This window comes from Salmo salar, chromosome ssa16 (genome assembly GCF_905237065.1).
Source record: "Salmo salar chromosome ssa16, Ssal_v3.1, whole genome shotgun sequence".
In the NCBI taxonomy this organism is placed as follows: Eukaryota; Metazoa; Chordata; class Actinopteri; order Salmoniformes; family Salmonidae; genus Salmo; species Salmo salar.
The window spans coordinates 3964865-3984376 of record NC_059457.1 but is presented as its reverse complement, the minus strand read 5'-3'; the positions used below and the strand labels follow the sequence as shown (position 1 = coordinate 3984376).

General features: G+C 42.2%; 1 protein-coding gene across 3 annotated transcripts; it reads right to left on the bottom strand.

Moving 5' to 3' along the window:
- Positions 1–122: 122 nt before the first annotated feature.
- On the bottom strand, positions 123–11749 carry elk3 (ELK3, ETS-domain protein). 3 transcript variants are annotated; one of them, NM_001140444.1, is given in 5 exon segments: positions 123–1154; positions 2481–2603; positions 4096–4953; positions 5615–5823; positions 11371–11484. In NM_001140444.1, coding segments are annotated over 4 exon segments (1287 nt in total). In that variant the 5' UTR covers positions 5822–5823; positions 11371–11484; the 3' UTR covers positions 123–1055.
- Between the last annotated feature and the right edge of the window lie 7763 nt (positions 11750–19512).

The following is a 19512-nucleotide window of genomic DNA, read 5'->3' as shown; positions in this document are numbered from 1 at the left end:
AGACAGACAGACAGACAGACAGACAGACAGACAGACAGACAGACAGACAGACAGACAGACAGACAGACAGACAGACAGACAGACAGAGAGCTATTGTATAATATGAAGACCAGAAGGCAGAGTTGCAGCATTCAATGCTTCAGGTTTATTCAAAACAACAGAACTTTTCACCAATATAAAATGATACAGAATATATACTGCATAACAAAAAAACATTACAAAGTGTTACAAAAGCTTTTTCATTGATTTGGAATCTCCTCTTTATAGAACTTTTTTTTTTTTAAGGAGGAAAAATCGAACATTTTGAAAAGGCACAGCCGGTACTATTTGAAAAGCACACTGCATATAATACAATTAAATTCAATGGAAACAACGTTTCACATTCTGTTATGAAAATCATAAAAAAGACGACAAGAAATATACTTTTTTTACAAGAGTAAAACAACCAAGCCCTGTGCTTGGAGAGGGAAGTTGGTAGCTGACATGTGGATCCTGTCTTACGTGTTGTTAAACATCGCTAAGCTATGCTTAACTAGCCTGGTCCTAGACCTGTTTGTGCTGTCTTGCCGGCTTCTTCATTGTCACACCATTGTCAAGGTGGAACAAACAGACCTGGAGACAGGCTAACCCTAACCACTGTCCACTTGGACAGGGTCCTGCTGTGGAAATGTACTTAATTATAACACGCCAGCGGTCTCACAGACCTCATGGTGTATGGCTTTAACCAAGTGCTTTCAACGACACAACTGGAATTTTAACCAACTTAAGTGCAATAAAAAGTGAGGTCAACATGCCATGTAATGCAGAGTCAATCGTGAATATTTACACCGTAAAATAATTTTGCAGAAACTGAAGGCTAATGACGAAGATGATGATGATAATACTACTACTTATAGAGGTGGATGATGTGGAGTTTTTGAGACCCCAAATCATAAGCAAGTTTGCATGAAAAATAAACAGAAGACTAATGATGATTTCTAGTCCTTGAGAAGAGATGCTTGATGAAGATGGTCAAAGTAGAACCAACAGGCTGGTTTGGGTTTTGAGAGTCTGAATCAGGACTTGTGATTGGCAGGGGACAGGAGCAGGGGGGAGGGGGACCCATCCAGGTTTGGCAGGGGGACCGGGAGGTGTCCATTCATTAGACTGGGAAACTGTGGAGAGAGGGGGGGGTCGGTTCAGCCAATGCTACTGAAGTGTCAGTATGCTGTACTAGTGTTTGTCAAACAGAAGTGTGGATGAAGAATAAAGAGGCCTGTACACTGTACACCCTCCAGTGCTTTATCCTTTCCAACAAATTCACAATTGTTCACTTCACAGAGGCCTTTGCCAGGTCTCTCTGCCAATGCTCCTATCACGAGAGGAACTGTAGTGTTTTCACTGGTCCAGTTTCCTGTTGTTCTATGCACTGTGTGCCTCTTCCTTCCCTCCCTTCTCACTCCTTTCTGGTCGTTTCTACCACCACAACAGGCTGTATAGAGGGAGAAGTGAGGGCATTGTACATAAAGAGGCCACTTAGGCTTGTGTGCGTGTGTTGATGGGAGCAGAGGGGGGCTAGCTAGCAGCCTAGCTGCACAAATGAGGAGCAGGACTACGTCCCAAACGACACACTTCCCTACATAATGCACTACTTTTGGCCCATAGGGCTCTGTTCAAAAGTAGCATACTATATAGAGGATAGGGTTCCATTTTGGATGCAGTCCAGGATCCGCCCCCCTCAGAAACCTGTCCACACTGTTCAGTCTGCCTCGGCTCCCTTGGGCTCAAACAGGAAGTATTCACAGGATATCCTCTCCCTCTCTGCATTTGCAGAGTCCTGAAACTGGACACCTTCGGAACCGCTGGACTGAGGTATACTGACTGAGAGACGAGAAAACTTCCAATGTAACCTCGCCAGGTCAGACTCTTGTTATTGCAGTCAAACTCAGTCAGTAACAAAGATTGCTCATGTCGCCTCATCTTGTCGTCTACTTTATACACACACTAAGTACCCCATAATAGAACATCTTAAAATGACCTGGAATGTAGAATTACAGGTAAGCGTACTTAAGACAAATGGATAAAGAGGGATGTGGAAAACGTTACGTTTTAATATTACCAGGGCAGGTCAAGGGTTTTGACAAAGGGAGACATGGAGAGAAATGCTAACACTTATTCTACCTGACACACATTTTGCATACATTATGCTGTTGGATGGAGAATGTCAACGGATAGAGGAACAAGTCTTCAGGAGTAAACAAACAAGCTTCAGTAAACAAACAGTCCATTCAGCACTTCTCTATTCTTCCCCTAATGTTTCCCTCCCTCGCTCTCTCTCTCTCTTGCTTACCTGGAACAGTGATCAATGTCCGTGCAGCCGTGCAGGGCTCAGAGTGGCTACGGGACACAGACTGCTCTCTCCCTTCCTTTATCTCTCTCGCTGTTTCCCTCTCCCTCCTCCTCTCCCTCCCTCCCTCCCCTCTTTCCCTTCTCTTGCTTACCTGGAACAGAGATCCGTGTCCTTGGAGCCGTGCAGGGCTCAGAGGGGCTATGGGACTAAGACTGCTCCAGAAGTGGATGCCTGATAACAGAGGGCTGTGAGCCAGCAGCAGGCCAGACGGAGTCTAGGGAGGGAGAAGGAAGAGGGGGAGGGGGGATGCAGAGATAGTAAAGAGTATGTGAGATTTGGATCAGTGATAATAACCGCAATGACAACTGTTTGAATAATACATTTTGAAAGTATTATTCACTTTTTTATAAGGTACACTATAAGGATGACTCAATGTGAAAACATCCTGAAATTTAAAATGGTAATTTCTCTCAGCTTGGTGTTATTATGAACAGCAAAAACAAATGTCTGTGGTTTTTCCTTTTGATACAGAGGTGAGGTAGTGGGGAGAGGGGTGATTGTTGTGGATTAGGGTTTCACTCCTTAGGCATCGCAGCCCTTCCTTGGAACGCTTGTAGAGGCTAGAGAGCACCATATGTTCAAATCAATTCACCTCCAGAGAGAGAAATAAGCCTGTTTTATTGGGGGAGCAGAGCAGAGGGACCCTGCCTGGTCTGCCTGCCTTTTCCTTCACTATTAATGGAATGATTGGAGCATATGGCATCAATTAGGGCCTCTTCCCCTCTTTCTTTGTCTTTCTCATTTTTCTCTCTTTCTCGCTCCCTCTCTCTCTAATGAGGACAGGATTTGTGTAAATATCGGGTTTTTCCTCTGATCTCACTTTGCACCCCAATAAACTGTTGATGATGTTCAGCTCTGTTGTTGCTGTATAGCAGGGTTCCCCAACTGGCGGCACGCGGGCCGAATTTGGCCCGTGGGTGTTTTTATTTATTTGGCCCATGGGTGTTTTTATTTATTATTTGTAGTTGTTCTGGCCCACCCTCCATCCGCTCATGAGAAAATCGGCCCGCGGCTGAATCTAGTGATGATCCCTGCTGTATAGGCAATATCTCACTGTGTGCAGAAGTTTTCTGTTCTGGTGTAATGATGATGCAAATGTGGTCTAGCAGGGATAATGATAACTTTTTAACAAAAAAAATACATTGTAAAAAAATGTGTCTTTGTGATGTGGATTTTCACTGCTGCTTGAGTTGGAATGCAACTTTTTAACAGAGAGTACGCTCAATAAAATTGTACTGAAGAGTGGTCCATGATCTTCCATGGCCCATATCATCTATAAGTGTTTCCAGAGCCAGACTATGACCAGTGGCAGAGCCTTGCTACTTTAGCTGGGCTTTGGGGAGACTGATGACCTCAGGTCTGGATAAGATCCATGGCCCTTTCTCCTCTGTCTAAAAAATCTGTCCTCTCCTCGTCTCCTTTCCTTAATCTACACTGATTGGAAAGACTGAAAACAATAATATTGGAAAGTCATTATTAGAACAAAAGGTGATCCCTAGAACCTAATAGTGTAGGCTGGCTTCTACCTGGTCAGTTTTTTTCAGTTATTTTTTGACAATTGAGAAAAATATATAGCCCATCCCCCCATGGCCAGGCAGGCAACAGTACAGATGAGATGGAAACATAAAATCACTGCAACACTATACGCTTTAGATAGAAGCTTCTGCCAAGTAGCCTATAACATGCTATATAGCAGAAGAATTCACCTGTGCAGTGAAGAAGGCTGGGGTGAGGGACCCGGACGGCAGGGCGGGACTGTTAAGTGCTATGGAGCCAATGTCACTTCCTGTCAGGAGCAGGGAGGGGGCAGGGATCTCTAGGGCTTTGGGCTTCTTTGTTTTGGGTGGGAGTCCATGTTCCCTGTCTCCATGACTACTACCACTACCCCTACTACCACCACTGGTCCTCTTCTCCGGAGGCTGCAGGGCCCTCTCTCGCTCTCTGTGCCCAGAGGAGAGATTCAAGGGCTGGGCCCCCTGGTCAGAGTCCTCCCCCTCTTCCTCTTCAGCCTCTGGGCTCCAGCCTCCTCGCCCTGGTCCCGGCTGGGGGTTAGGGCTGGGTGGGGAGGAGGACGGGGAGCGCCGGTGGTGATGGTGGTGGAGGGGGGAGGGTTTAGATGGACTGTGGATGCTGAAGGATTGTGATGAAGGCTTGATGAGGGAGGGTGAGGGTGGAGTTCTCTCTGTGGTACCAGCCCCGAAGCGGATGACTCCGGACCGGGCTTCGTCCTGCTGTCTCTCCTGCCTCTCCCTCAAGGCTCTGAGCAGCTCCTCTGGAGGATGATGGAGGGAGCTGACACTGAAGGAGGAGTAGAGACCAGAGCGGAGGTAATCGTTACGACACGCAGCCTGCTGAGCCGCAGCAGCCGCCCCCAAGGCTCTCCTCTGCTGCTGTGCCTCCTCCTCTTCCTCCTCTACGTCTATGTCCTGGACGTCATCCTCATGGAGGGTCACCCTGCCGGACGTCAAGCCCATCTCTACCGCCGCAGGGTCCATCTTCAGGATCTCCGGGAACGAGACAAACTTGTAGACAAACTTCTGGCCGATCACTTTCTTGATGATGTTCTGGAACAGAGAGGGTGGGATTAGTGTGCAGGTTGAACCTTACAATGACCCCCTGATTTACCTAGTATTTTCTTCATACATCCTATTCCTTCGTTAATAATCAAAAGCTCTATTACACATTTATAAGTTGATAACAACAATATACATTTTAATTTCTGTTGTCAATGAATAACAGAACTTGGAATGTTCAGTGTTGATGGGGCCATTTTGATTTCAACACATTTCTGTCATAGAAATATTCTACCAAAGTCACCCAAAATGATTGCAAAATGGCCCTTACATGTGTATGAGAGATGCATCACTGTATATGGCTGTGCTGTTGGTAAGGTGAGAAGTGGAAGTGGAACTATCTCCCAGTGGGGATCTTCGGTTGAAAAAGAAGAACAACTAAGTGAGATTGTCCCCCATGTGAGAGTGTTTAACACTGATGTGAATGGGCTCACTCAAGTAATGTTTTGAGAAAGGTCAAATCGACCAAAATGAAAAAAATTAAATAAAATTAAATAAGTTTTAGATACTTGTGTGTGCTTGAGTACACTGTTCGAAAGAAAGGTGCTACTTAGAACCAAAAAATAATCTGGATGAAAGAACCTGTCCAAAGAACCTTTTGGGAATCCTTTTTTGTAGAAGAAGAATGTATTGTGATATGATTGTATTCTACCTTGTCATAGTAGTATCTCAGAGCTCTGCTCAGCTTGTCGTAGTTCATATTGGTCTTGTTCTTGCGGAGCCCCCACAGCTTGGCCACCTCCTCTGACTTGAGCAGTTTGAACTCCCCATCAGTGGACGTCCAGCAGATCAGGTGCTTGTGGCTCTGGTCCAGGAGAAGTTGCAGCAGGAACTGCCACAACGTGATGGCGCTGTCCATACCTACAGCAAGGGTTATAAGGGCTATGGTTAGAAGAACACAACTGACATCATCAACATGGGACCAGGGTTATGGTACTATTCATGGGCGGCGGTAGCGTGGAGGTTAGATAAGCCGGCCAGCCACTGGAGAGTGACGGCCAGCCACTGTATGATTAAAATACAATTTTCTGTTGTTTCTATAATGGATCAATAAACATTTACTGTATTGTACACCTAAAGTATTACCAAATATTTCTTTATAACTAAAACAAGATAGACCATAACCTGTTGTTTCCAATGGGAACAGTGGGCAGAGCCAAGCACGAGCTGGCGAGATCCTATTGGCGCATTTTAACATGTGTCTGTATATTTCCGTTAGGGAACACCTCTGTGAAGATCCACGTGTGCAATAACTCAATTCGCCTTTGCACACCTAAACAACACGATTTTTTGCAAAGGGTAAAGTCTACAAAAATTAATCCACTCTGTTCATAACAGATTTTTGTTTTGGGAACAGATGACTGTATTGAGATCAACTGTTTCATCGATGAGAAAATTTGCAGAATGTCGGCCAAAATCCATCTCGTTCCATCTTCTCCCACTGCCGACCACTGGGCTTCCTATCGCTACCATATTTGGTAGTGGGTGGAAACGCCAAGCGGATGCTTCACATTTTTACACCCGGTGAAATATCTCTCATTGTTCTATCGGTGGTATTACATTGTAGTAGCCTGTACTGTGATATTTGTAATGTAAAGAAAAGTCGTAGTGTGGAATATAACAGTACTGATTAGTGTGTAGTGTAAAGTAACAGAGTAGCAGATGAGAGAGAGAAAAAAGAAAAAGAAAAGCAGGAACCACAGTTCAAACCAGAAGTATATGCGGTCCAACCTGGCTGAGGCTACAGGAAGTATGACGGGCCCAGAGAGAGAGAAAGAGAGAGAGACCAGGGTGGGTTTGTCGTTTAGTAAAGGAATGTGTATCCCTATGAGCTCCTGTCTGCCTGGTAGAACCGAGACTAGCACACAGACTAGTCTGATCAGAAGTGGTGCACTTCATAGGGAATTGGGTGCCATTTTGGACATTACCTGGGAAATTGTTCTCGTCTGTCTCTCTTTCAACATCTGAGACAGGCAAACTCAATGACTGTTGTTGTGATGAGAAAAGTGAAATGTCAGTGACCCTGATCAATTAATGCCTTATCAACTATACACACACGTTGTCACGTTTGTCGTATGATGAAGACCAAAGCGCAGCGTGTGTATCGTTCCACATTTCATTATAACTGTGAAACTATGCAAGACATACAAATAAACTACTAAACAAAAATAACAAACCGCGACGAAGAGGCGAAACATACACTACCTCAAAACAATCTCCCACAAAACCTAGTGGGAAAAACAACAACTTAAATATGATCCCCAATTAGAGACAACAATGACCAGCTGCCTCTAATTGGAGATCATCCCAAAAAAAACAACAACATAGAAATACAGAAACTAGAACCCCACATAGAAATACATAAACTAGACAAAAAAAACAACATAGAAAAAAGAAACTAGAATCAACATAGAAATAAATAAACTAGACAAAACCCCCTGTCACGCCCTGACCTACTCTAGCTTTCTATGGTCAGGACGTGACACACGTACTGTACACCTACACACGTACACATGCACACCCAGGCACACATACGTACAAACAAACGTACATACACATGAACATAGTACACACACACATTTGTACACACACGTATACTCACACGTTCATAGTACATACAGTGCCTTCAGAAAGTATTCATACCCTTTACTTATTCAACATTTTGTTGTGTTACAGCCTAAATTCAAAATGGATTAAATAGATGTTTTTGTCACCCGTCTACACACAATGCCCCATAATGTCAAAGCGATAAATGTTTGCAAATTTATGAAAATGAAATACAGAATATCTCATTTCCATAAGTATTCACTCCCCTGAGTCAATACTTTGTAGAAGCACCTTTGGCAGTGATTACAGCTGTGAGTCTTTCTGGGTACATTTCTAAGAGCTTTCCACACCTGGATTATGCAACATTTGCCCATTATTATTTCTCAAATTCTTCAAGATCTGTCAAATTGGTTGTTGATCATTGCTAGACAACCGTTTTCAGGTCTTGCCATAGATTTACAAGCAGATTTAAGTCAAAACTGTAACTCGGCCACAACTCGGGAACATTCACTGTCTTCTTGGTAAGCAACTCCAGTGTCGGTTTGGCCATGTGTTTTAAGTTTTTGTCCTGCTGAAAGGTGAATTCATATCCCAGTGTCTGGTGGAAAGCAGACTGAACCAGGTTTTCCTCTAGGATTTTGTCTGTGCTTAGCTCCATTCTGTTTATTTTTATACTGAAAAACTCCCCAGTCCTTAACGATTACAAGCATACCCATAACATGATGCAGCCACCACTGTGCTTGAAAATATGGAGAGTGGTACTCAGTAATGTGTTGTATTGGATTTGCCCCAAACATAACACTTTGTATTCAGAACAAAAAGTGAATTGCTTTGCCACGTTTTGCAGTATTACTTTACAGGATGCATGTTTGGGAATATTTTTATTCTGTACTTCCTTCTTTTCACTCTGTCAACTAGGTTAATATTGTGGAGTAAGTACAATGTTGTTGATCCATCCTCAGTTTTCCTCTATCACTGCCATTAAACTCTGTAACTGTTTTAAAGTCAACATTGGCATCATGGTGAAACCCCTTAGCGGTTTCCTTCCTCTCCGACAACTGTGTTAGGAAGGACGTCTGTATATTTGTAGTGACTGGGTGTATCAATACACCATTCAAAGTGTAATGAACAACTTCACCATGCTCAAAGGGATATTCAATGTCTGCTTTTTATTTTTTTTACCCATCTACCAATAGGTGCCCTTCTTTGCAAGGCATTGGAAAACCATGGTTGAATCTGTTTGAAATTCACTGCTAGACGGACGGACCATACAGATAATTGTACGTGTGTCGTACAGAGATGAGGCAGTCATTCAAAAATCATGTTAAACACTATTACTGCACACAGAGTGAGTCTATACAAATTATTATGTGTCTTGTTAATCACATTTTTACTCCTGATCATATTTAGGTTTGCCATACAAAGGGTTTGAATACTAATTGACTCAACAGTTCAGATTTTCATTTTTCATTAATTTGTAAAAATGTAGAAGAACATTATTCCACTTTGACATGATGGGGTATTGTGTTTTGGCCAGTTTCATTCATTTTGAATTCAGGCAGTAACACAATAAAATGTGGAAAAGGTCAAGGATTTTGAATGCTTTTTGAAGACACTGTACACACACACACACACACACACACACACACACACACACACACACACACACACACACACACACACACACACACACACACACACACACACACACACACACACACACAACCTGGTCTCAAAGCATTTCGTATTATTCTGTATGTAAATCTGAGACACTCCATTTAGTAAATATGTTACGTTTTGTATGGTTACATAAGACAGATGGTTACTTAAGGCAAAAACGAAAGTATGGTGGTTGGTCGGGGTGGATAGGTGGGCATATAATGCGAATGTCTAATGAGTTCGAATCTCATCACGGACAACTTTTGCATTTTAGCTAATTAGCAACTTTTTAAGTACTTACTACTTTTTAGCTACTTTGCAACTACTTAGCATGTTTACCATTTTAGCTAACCCTTCACCTAACCCTAACCGTTTTAGCTAACCATTCCCCTAACCTTAACCCTTTAACTTAACGCTTAAACTAAACCCTAACATTAACCCTAACCCCTAATCCTAACCCCTAGCCTAGCTATAGGTACCACCTAGCTAGAATTTGTAAAATATCATACGTTTTGCAAAATCGTAACATATCTTATGTTTCGCAAATTCGTAACACATTGTGCATTTTGCAAATCTGCTGCATAATACGAATTGTAATTCGTAACATATCATACGAAATGGGTGATGGACAGCCACAAATTAATACATACCATACAAAACAGAACATATCATACTAAATGGCATTTCTCAGATTTACATACAGAGTAATATGAAATGCTCTGAGACCAGGTTGAAACCGTCCCCCACACACACACTGTCAAAGCTGATTCAACATGTTTCTGGCACAATCGATCCCTAGTGTTTTCTATCTGCCATGTGAAACCCACAAAACTGTCAAAGTCAGGACTTCCTCCGATTCTACTTTCAAGGGCATATGTATGGTAGGGAGGGGGGGGATCCCACACTATGAGGCGCATTTCCCCAATCCTCTTCCGACTCTGCCTGGGTCATGAGATCAAGTCAAACTGTCCTCCCACTCCACCCCTGGGACATTTACTGAGACAACACATTACTGTTTGGTAGGGTGTTCTATGTTCAAGGTTATTTGAGTTGTACTTTCCACATCACCTCAGCACTCATTACAACACATCTGACATCTGTGTAATAAGAATCATGCTCTTGCTGGTTAGTCAGAGTTCTTGTGTACTAAATTAATCGTCTTTTATTTCACTTTTGACACTAATGACATGTTCTAAAACGCCCCTGTACCCCCTCCCTTTCTTTCTCTGTCTTCCTCTCTCTCTCCCATGCCTCTCCCTCCTGTCTCCCAGTCTCTCTCTCTCTCCCCCCGTCTCTGATGCGACAATTGCGACAGCCAGCCCCTGTCCCTTCACCCTAGCCCCCCCCCCCACATAAAGCTGTGAGTTGTGAATTTCCTTTGCAGATGCTCAAGAGTGTCGCCTACGATCGAAAAGTCACACTGCTGGTGCGCCGCCGTACAAAGCCATCCAGTGTTTGGGGAACGGAAACTCCTAATGTGATTAGGTGCTGTGCGCAGACATTACTTAGCCATGACTAAATCTGCTCTCTTCCTGTTCACATTCGCAGTCCGTTGCTGGAAAATCCAACCAGACATGGCGAGCAAGCGCCGTAGTCTTTGCACAGCTTCAGAAGGTGAAGCACAAGCTGCTGTATGTTCAGTTGAATCTAGGTAGCGCTGTTGTACCCCATTTTTATAAATGATCTATTTATATGTCTGTCTGTCTGTCTCGTTCTCTTCCTTTAGAATAGACTATTAAAGTATAATTCACAAGGGAGATGGGATTATACGGAGTAGAAATAAGCAGACTCTCCAAGACTGTCTATTTCTTTTCCGGCCTTACTGATTCATTTTCAAGATGTTCACTACCAGACAGATTCAAACCGGAAGCTCTTCGAAATGTGGTGTACTCCATACCAGACAAACCAGAAACTTTTCCCCTGGCACATTTGAGTTTACAGTTGAATAAATATGAATACACAGCAATATGAATAAACAGCAACAATACGTACGAGTTTGTGTCCGTCGAACTTTGGTTAGGCTACAAACTGTGTCATTCTCCGACTCACACCAAATATAGGCTATCATATACAATAACAGAGACCTCATACCTAATTCAATCACTCACATTCAAATATATGTCCCCTTTTCTCTATCAAAGCCATCCATTAAAAAAACATAATAACCTAATAATAAACGCAAATCCCTTGTTTTCACATTACCTGCGATATCTTGTTTGCCTTTCCTTCCCCTCCTTGCAAAACTTTTATGATTAAATTGGTATGATCCCTTGTTTTTCCATGCTGACTGTCGTCTAGCTAGGCTATACAGCTCTGCTAGACTGAAATAAGATCCTTGCTTTTTTTTGTTGCAGGAAGTTAGAGCAGGCAGACAGAGAGCCGGCCGACTTCCTCTCCCCTACGATTCCCCAGGCGGTTTACCGTCTGTGTAAACACGCTTTTACTCTCCTCCTTTCTCTCTCTCTCTCTCTCTCTCTCTCTCTCTCTTTCTCCCTCTCCCTCTCCATCTATCTACCCGCCGATGGCCAACAAACAGTAGCTTTCGATCATAACACACATGGCAATATTGTAACTGTCCAACTCCTCTACATTTGATGTGACGTCATGGCTCATTCTAAAGCGTATCGAGTGTGTGAGAGAGAAAGTTACTGAGGCTAAACGGGATAGTCTGTAGTGAACAGATTGTTGAGTTAGGCCTTACTCTTTACTATTGGCACTGATTTAAAAGTAACACGTGAACACAATGTCCGCTGCTCCAGGTTGTGTGCGTTAATGGTGCATTATTGTCAGGGCAGATCCATTGGTTTTAGACCAGAGTGGGTGCATAGGGCAAATGTCTAGTCATCCTCTGTGACGAACATCGAATTAATACGTGACAGCAAGCCTATTAAAAACCATACATTTGAAGAAATCATGGTTAATGGGGTTTGGAGTCAAAGCCTGATAACATATTCCCTGTAAGCCAGTTTTTTTCTTCTCACAAACAGAACCTATGTGCAGATAGATGGAATAGGAATACCGGCAAGATAACCCTCAACTATGATATGTTTATTTAGCAAGAACTTGACTGACAAATAAATAGGTGTCAATTAGAGACACCTACAAACGAGAAAAATGGCTGCAATGCCTACAATTTCAACTGACCTGTTGATAAAGTGACCATGGTGTTTTTTGTTATTACATGTAAGCTACAGCCATTGGCAGTAGCACGGATCTATGGAAAATATACAGCACACCAAACGTTTCTTTGAATCCAGTAAATTCCACCGCACCATGGAGAAAGGTAAACAATGAGGCGTGATTTCTTGTTGCCTTTTGCCCCCTGAACCTGGTACCTGGGATAGCGACGCTCGGGAGTCATTTTACTACAGTAACGGAATCCTAAGTGACGCGCCTCGCTATGCTGTTCACATTCGGGACGAATGGCTGACGATTCCCTGTCGGGACCCGACCTACACCATCCAATGTCTGGGGTATGAGGCGCTTAAACGCTACACTAAGAACATGCCGGGCAACGGGGGCATGAAGGCGGTGAAAGACATTCGCTACCTCGCAAGGAGGTGCAAGGCCAGGGGCTGTTGGACGGTGATGACACCATCCATCAAATATGTCCTCGAAGACAATGACTTTATAAAAATTGGTAAATAAACTAAAAACCCTTATCAAATAGTTTGTTGCGTATCAATTACAGTTGTTGTGAAAATGACTAAAGAAGGTATAAAAATGGAATAGAACAACTACTGTACATATCCCTAGGGGAAACGAAAACATGACCCTGTTCCACGTGTCCTAATAAAATTAATGCGATATAGAAAATTGTTGGGGATAGAGCCAATTAAGCCAGCCAGCAGGGTGTGTTTCTTTTGAATATTGTCTATGACTGATATTATCTGTTGTGTAGTTCATATTGTTATAATACAATTTATACAATCTATTTGTAGCCATCGAAAGGGATGACATGTCTCCAGACTTTGCTTGGAGTTTCACACCTGTATCCTTATTGTGCTTGATCAACTGCTGATGTAAATAGTCATTTTGGGTTGATATTATATACAGTGCATTCGGGAAAGTATACAGACCTCTTGACTTTATATTACAGCTTAATTCTAAAATTGATTAAAAAAAAAAAAATCCTCAGCAATCTACACACAATACCCCATAATGACAAACCGAAAACAGGGTTTTAGACATTTTTCTAATTTATACATATTTAAAACAGAAATACCTTATTTACATACAGTATATAATGAACCTTGCACTTATTTTAACATACTTTAGCATATTCAATACACTGATGGTAAACACCAGATTTGCCACGCCTTATCCCGCTCCCCCTTCCTGGCGCTCGAGGGCGCCAGGCTGCCTATCATTACGCACACCTGTCACCATCATTACGCGCACCAGCGCGTCTTTGGACTCACCTGGACTCAATTACTTTGTTGATTGCCCCTCCTATATCTATCTGTTCCTCGGTTTGATCCCCGTGTCAGCATTATTGTCGCTATGTTTCACCTGTCCAGACGCTGTCCTTGTTTGTTTCTTGTCGGTTATTCATTAAATATCCACTCCATGTACTTGCTTCTCGTCTCCCAGCGTCTGTCCTCACAAGATTAATGTCACGTCCTGACCAGTAAAAGGGGTTATTTGTTATTGTAGTTTGGTCAGGACATGGCAGGGGGTATTTGTTTTATGTGGTTTGGGCTGGTTGTGTAAGTAGTTGGGTGTTTGATTTATTATTCCGGGTTTTGGGCACTGTTCTATGTTAATGTATTTCTATGTTTAGTCTAGTCATTTGTATTTCTATGTTTAGTTAATTGGGGGTTGGACTCTCAATTGGAGGCAGGTGTTTTCTAGTTGCCTCTGATTGAGGGTCCTATAAATAGGTATGTGTTTGTTAGTATTTTGTGGGAGATTGTTCTTGTTTAGCTATGTGTACCTGACAAGACTGTCAAGTTCGTGTTTGTGTTTTGTATACGTTTTTGTTGTTTTTCCTTCTTCACATAAATAAAAGAAGATGAGTGTACATTTTCCCACTGCGTCTTGGTCTCAACCTACGACAACCGTGACAATTAAAGCTATCCTGGGTATAGAATGCAACAAATTCCACTGTCATCAGAGAATTAACCTATATGCAACCATCTTTCTGTCTCTCTGATTGTCTATGGAACCACTAAAGGGTTTGGCATATTAACTCGGACTGTCATTCCTGTCCACAAGCTCAAGTACAGTACTCTCTCCTTTTTCACAGAATATTTTCTGATGATATTGGTGCATTGTTTGCTTACTATGTGGCCATGTGTTGTATTCCCATAGGGAGCTATAGGAGAATCTGGTGCGATCACACTCTGCAGGTTAGTGACCTAATATATAACATAGCTACAGTAGATGTATTGATATCTAACTGGCCCAAGTTTCCCACTAAGAAAGCACATACCTCAAAAACCTGATTTCAATTCATGCAAATTATGTATTTTTGTAATTCTTGTATATTCCATATGCACGTTACCGTTCTTATATATTCACTTTTATTTTCACTGATATGGTCTATACCATGGACATAACATCAGTGATTTTAAACTTCCCCATTCCACTCTGGTGTTTATGTGTGGGCAACCCACTTAACCCAGAGAGGACCAGGATGTTGTTGGCTCTGAGGATTAATGTCCTTGCTAAAGGATACAGTGGAATCTCCCTGGAAACCCTGCATAGAATGATCCAGGCCTTCAATGGTAAACTCCTTAACCCTGACTTTCACCTCAGTCTGACCTCAGGGGTAGCCTACATTTCATTGGTTCCATTGGTTTTATTGGTTCTGTTGGTTCCATTAGTTATTTTGGTACCATTAGTTCCATTGGTTTTATTGGTACTGTTTGTTTAATTAGTTATATGGGTTCCATTGGTTCTAATGGTCTCATTAATTATTTTGCTTCCATTGGTTCCATTGATTCTATTGGTTCTATTAGTTATTTTGGTTCCATTGGTTCAATATATTGGTTCTATTAGTTATTTTGGTTCGATTGGTTTCATTGGCTCTATTGGTTCCATTGGTTCTGTTGGTTCCTTTAGTTATATTGGTTCCGCTGGTTCCGTTAGTTATTTTGGTTCCATTGCTTCCATTAAATGGGTCAGGAAAGGATCTTTGTAGATTATGCCATTGAATAAAACAAACTTTGTTGAGTGAAGTCTGTCTCTAACATCTCTGTTTGTCCTCGTAGCGTCCTGCCTGTCCTTCGTCCCTGAGAAGGGGACAGTTGGTGCCAGTGGAGATCTGGCCCCCCTCTCTCATTTGACTCTGGGAGAAGGCAAGATGTGATCACCCAAGAGTAGATGAGCCAACGCCAAATACGTAAGCCACATCACCGTAAGATGGCACCGAAGAAGAAGGCAGACTTTTCACATGCCCCCAGCTGATTGTGTTTTTTTGTTAGTTTATTTGCGTTGTTTGTAACTTGTGTTTTTTACTTAATTTGTACATAATATTGCCCCTACCGTCTCTTATGACCGAAAATAACTTCTAGACATCAGGACTGCAATTACTCACAACAGGCTAGCAGAATCCTCTTTTTCCTTTCATGACTCTGATGAGCCCGATGCGAAGGATATACTGCTTCCTCGGGAACAGGCCCAGATCCCCGTTATCTGCATGAACAGGAGGCAGAGAAAGAGGGGCCGAAGGGCTGGCTGCTTTCTGAGAATTTGTAGCCGATCGAATAAACCCCCACTTCCCTCCATTCTGCTAGCAAATGTGCAATCCTTGGAGAATAAAATTGCCGAGTTACGCGGAAGATTAAACTATCCACGGGACATTAAAAACTGTAACATCTTATGCTTCACAGAGTCGTGGCTGAACGACGACAATATCAACATACAGCTGGCTGGTTATACGATGTACCGACTGGATTGAACAGCGGCGTCTGGTAAGACAAGGGGCAGTGGACTATGTATTTTTGTAAATAACAGCTGGTGAACGATATCTAAAGAAGTCTTGAGCTATTGCTCGCCTGAGGTAGAGTATCTCATGATAAGCTGTAGACCACACTACCTACCGAGAAAGTTTTACATTTAAAAAAAATGTTTTTGTCATTTAGCAGACGCTCTTATCCAGAGTGACGTAAAGTAGTGAATACATACATTTCATTTTCATTTCATTTTCATTTCATACATTTTTTTTTGTTGCACTGGCCCCTGTGGGAATCAAACCCACAACCCTGGCGTTGCAAACACCATGCGTTGCACACCAACTGAGCTGTGTTACATACCACCACAGTCAGAGGCTGGCACTAAGACAGCAATGAATGAGCTGTATTCCGCCATAAGCAAACAAGAAACCGCTCACCCAGATGCGGTGCTCCTAGTAGCCGGGGACTTTAATGCAGGGAAACTTAAATCCGTTTTGCCAAATTTCTATCATCATGTTAAATGTGCAACCAGAGGGAAAGAAACTCTAGACCACCTTTACTCCACACACAGAGATGTATAAAAAGCTCTCCCTCGCACTGCATTTGGCGACTCTGACCATAATTCTATCCTCCTGATTCCTGCTTTCAAGAACAAATTTAAGCAGGACGCACGCATAGTCACTTTAATAACTCTACTCTACCTACATGTACATATTACCTCAATTACCTCGGCACCGGTGCCCCCGCACATTGACTCTGTACCGGTATCCCCTGTATATAGCCCCGCTATTTACTGCTGCTGTTTAATTATTTCTTATTCTTATCTCTTACTTTTTTGGGGGGTATTTTCTTAAAACTGCATTGTTGGTTAAGGGCTTGTAAGTAAGCATTTCACTGTAAGGTCTACATCTGTTGTATTTGACAAATACAATTTGATTTTCTCCATTTATTAAAGTGGCCAGTGATTCCAAGTCTATGTACAAAGGCAGCAGCCTCTAATGTGCTAGTGATGGCTATTTAACAGTCTGATGGCCTTGAGATTGAAGCTGTTTTTCAGTCTCTGTTTGGCTCTGTTCCATTTATTCCATTCCAGCCATTACAATGAGCCCGTCCTCCAATAGCTCCTCCCACCAGCCTCCTCTGTCTTTGATGCTCCCAAACATGGGTCTCCAACTCCGACTTGGTTTGTTGATGGGATAATACACCAGTGTTTGACTTGTCAATAGTACACAAGTGTGTCTTGTGTTGGATCAATGTACTCTCTTCAAGTCAACTCTACCCATTCCCATGTTACTCTGTACAACATTCCCATGTTTTACAACATTCCCATGTTACTCTGTATTGAGCTATGTGATTCACTCACTGCTCCTTTCTTATGGCTCCACTCCTCTCTATCCCTCTTTATTCTTTGGATCGCCATTAGCTGATGCCTTATGACCTCTAGTCTTCCTGAGGTCCACAAAAAAGGCATTATAATCACAACAGACATTACAAATTACATGACAACCAATGTATATTATACAGTTGTCACAATTGACATTACAGAACAGGGGCAGTGACACAAGAGAAATCAAAGAAACACAAGACTTGCTGGACATCATCGCTGCTATCACCCTGGAAGTGCTCAAGGGGACCTCTAAGGCCTTCGACAGCGGTGAGTAGGGAGGGTTATGGATGCTAAGATGCTGCTGAGATGCTAAATCGGACCAGTGAGTACAGTGAGTGAATACTACGGTTGAATATTTTCCATGTATTTTACAAATGTTCCATCCCGAGAATAGATCACTCTTCTCCTGGGTAACCCAGAATTTCCTGCCAAAACCAGAAATGTCATTCCAAAGCATATAAATAGACCTATGTCTGGATTTGATTAGAGCTTTGATCGGACATTCAAGCCTGATGCTACCTGAGCCTGATGCATTAAATACATTTTATGAGCCCTACATTAAAGACATTTTATGAGCACAAGCCCAAAAAAGCACAAACGGTGACTGTGCCTTTATCCAATACATACTGTGTGTTATATACTAGCCTTATAGGCCACCGCACATTACCCACGAAAGAAAAACATAAAAGCCCATAGATTTAGCTAGCTATATACTCTCTTGGGTAAATAAATGAAACTAGCTCCAGTAGGCTAATCTTTTTGAGTGTGAACTGTATTACTGTAATGTATTGTATTATACTGTATTATATGAACTGGAATTATGCACCTTGTTCAAACCATGATAAAGCTGAGAGAACATGTGATTCTGATGCAGCACATGTGGCCTACAAAATTACAAGTTTATGCTAGCAAATTAGATTTTAATTTGAAATATAATAGGGTCTATTTGTATAATTAATGTTCTTAGCCTACCTCCTTTCTCTCTCTATTGTTGCTCATTCCTTCCTCGCTTTCAACAGTTAAATTAAATACGTTTTGTTGTCCTTATCTTGATCATTCTAATGACATGGTTAAATAATATATGACTAGAATTAGATGCAGACGGCTTTCACTTCTCTTCACGAAGATTTGAATGGGTCTGAGTAAATAACTGCTATAGCTTACCGCCATCGCATGTTCGCTCTTCTTTCAAACTACCCGTGAGTTCAGTTGGCTGCTGTAATTAACATTCAGAAAACAAGAGCTTGCGTCCCTTTTCGAATAGTCTATTGGTATAAGAAATGCTAAAAAACAAGAATGTCCAGCAAGCTATTCTAGTCTAGCTTTTCCTGCATGGGACTCCAAGAGCTAAGGAGCGTTTTTTTTAAAGAGAGAGGCCAGCAGATCACAGATGCGTGCGTATTGCGCAAGAGACAGAGACTAAGTTAGAAGCTTATTATGCGTAACCCATCATTCATTAGCTAATTATAAGGCTAATACTGCATTGAATGTATTACCTGAAAGAGGTCGGCTAGGACATATATATATACATTTTGAACAGGATTATCTATTTCGGATGCAATTTGAATGGAATTGATGGAGAGAGAGTGCTCGCGCATGCTCTGATTTAAAGCAACAATGTTCAAGTGATAGGCTGTTTTAAAACTCTGCAGCTGCAATTAAAACGATTATCTTTACAATAAAAAAAATGGTAACCCCTGATAGCCAGATGGAGATGTGTAAATTAGACCCACATTCGGTTATTATATTACTGTAGCATAGGCTATGCTGCAGCAAATGTAGCCCTACCGGTCACAAGAAGAAAAGGTTACCATGATGAGATGATAGGTCTGCATGCATTGAGAACTGCACTCCATTCCGAAACGGGCTGTCTGTCCCCACCATGAGCGTTGATGATTGATCATGCAGAGAGAAGGCTGTAGAGAAGCTACATTTAGACATTTCATATCATTTAACAAGGGGCGCAACTTTCACTGGGGACAGGGGGGACATGTCCCCCCCACAATCTAAAATTTCATTTTTGTCCCCCCCAGTTTTATCATTGGATTGTGATACAAA

What these genes read in the sequence shown, in the direction of transcription:
- elk3 (XM_045696633.1), bottom strand. Translation starts at nt 5,821, where the DNA reads ATGGACAGCGCCATCACGTTGTGGCAGTTCCTGCTGCAACTTCTCCTG. An exon ending in TGAGATACTACTATGACAAG is followed by an intron (nt 4,954 to 5,614) that starts GTAGAATACAAT and finishes TCTCTGTTCCAG; the next exon opens with AACATCATCAAGAAAGTGAT. An exon ending in GACACGGATCTCTGTTCCAG is followed by an intron (nt 1,861 to 2,480) that starts GTAAGCAAGAGA and finishes CTCGTCTCTCAG; the next exon opens with TCAGTATACCTCAGTCCAGC.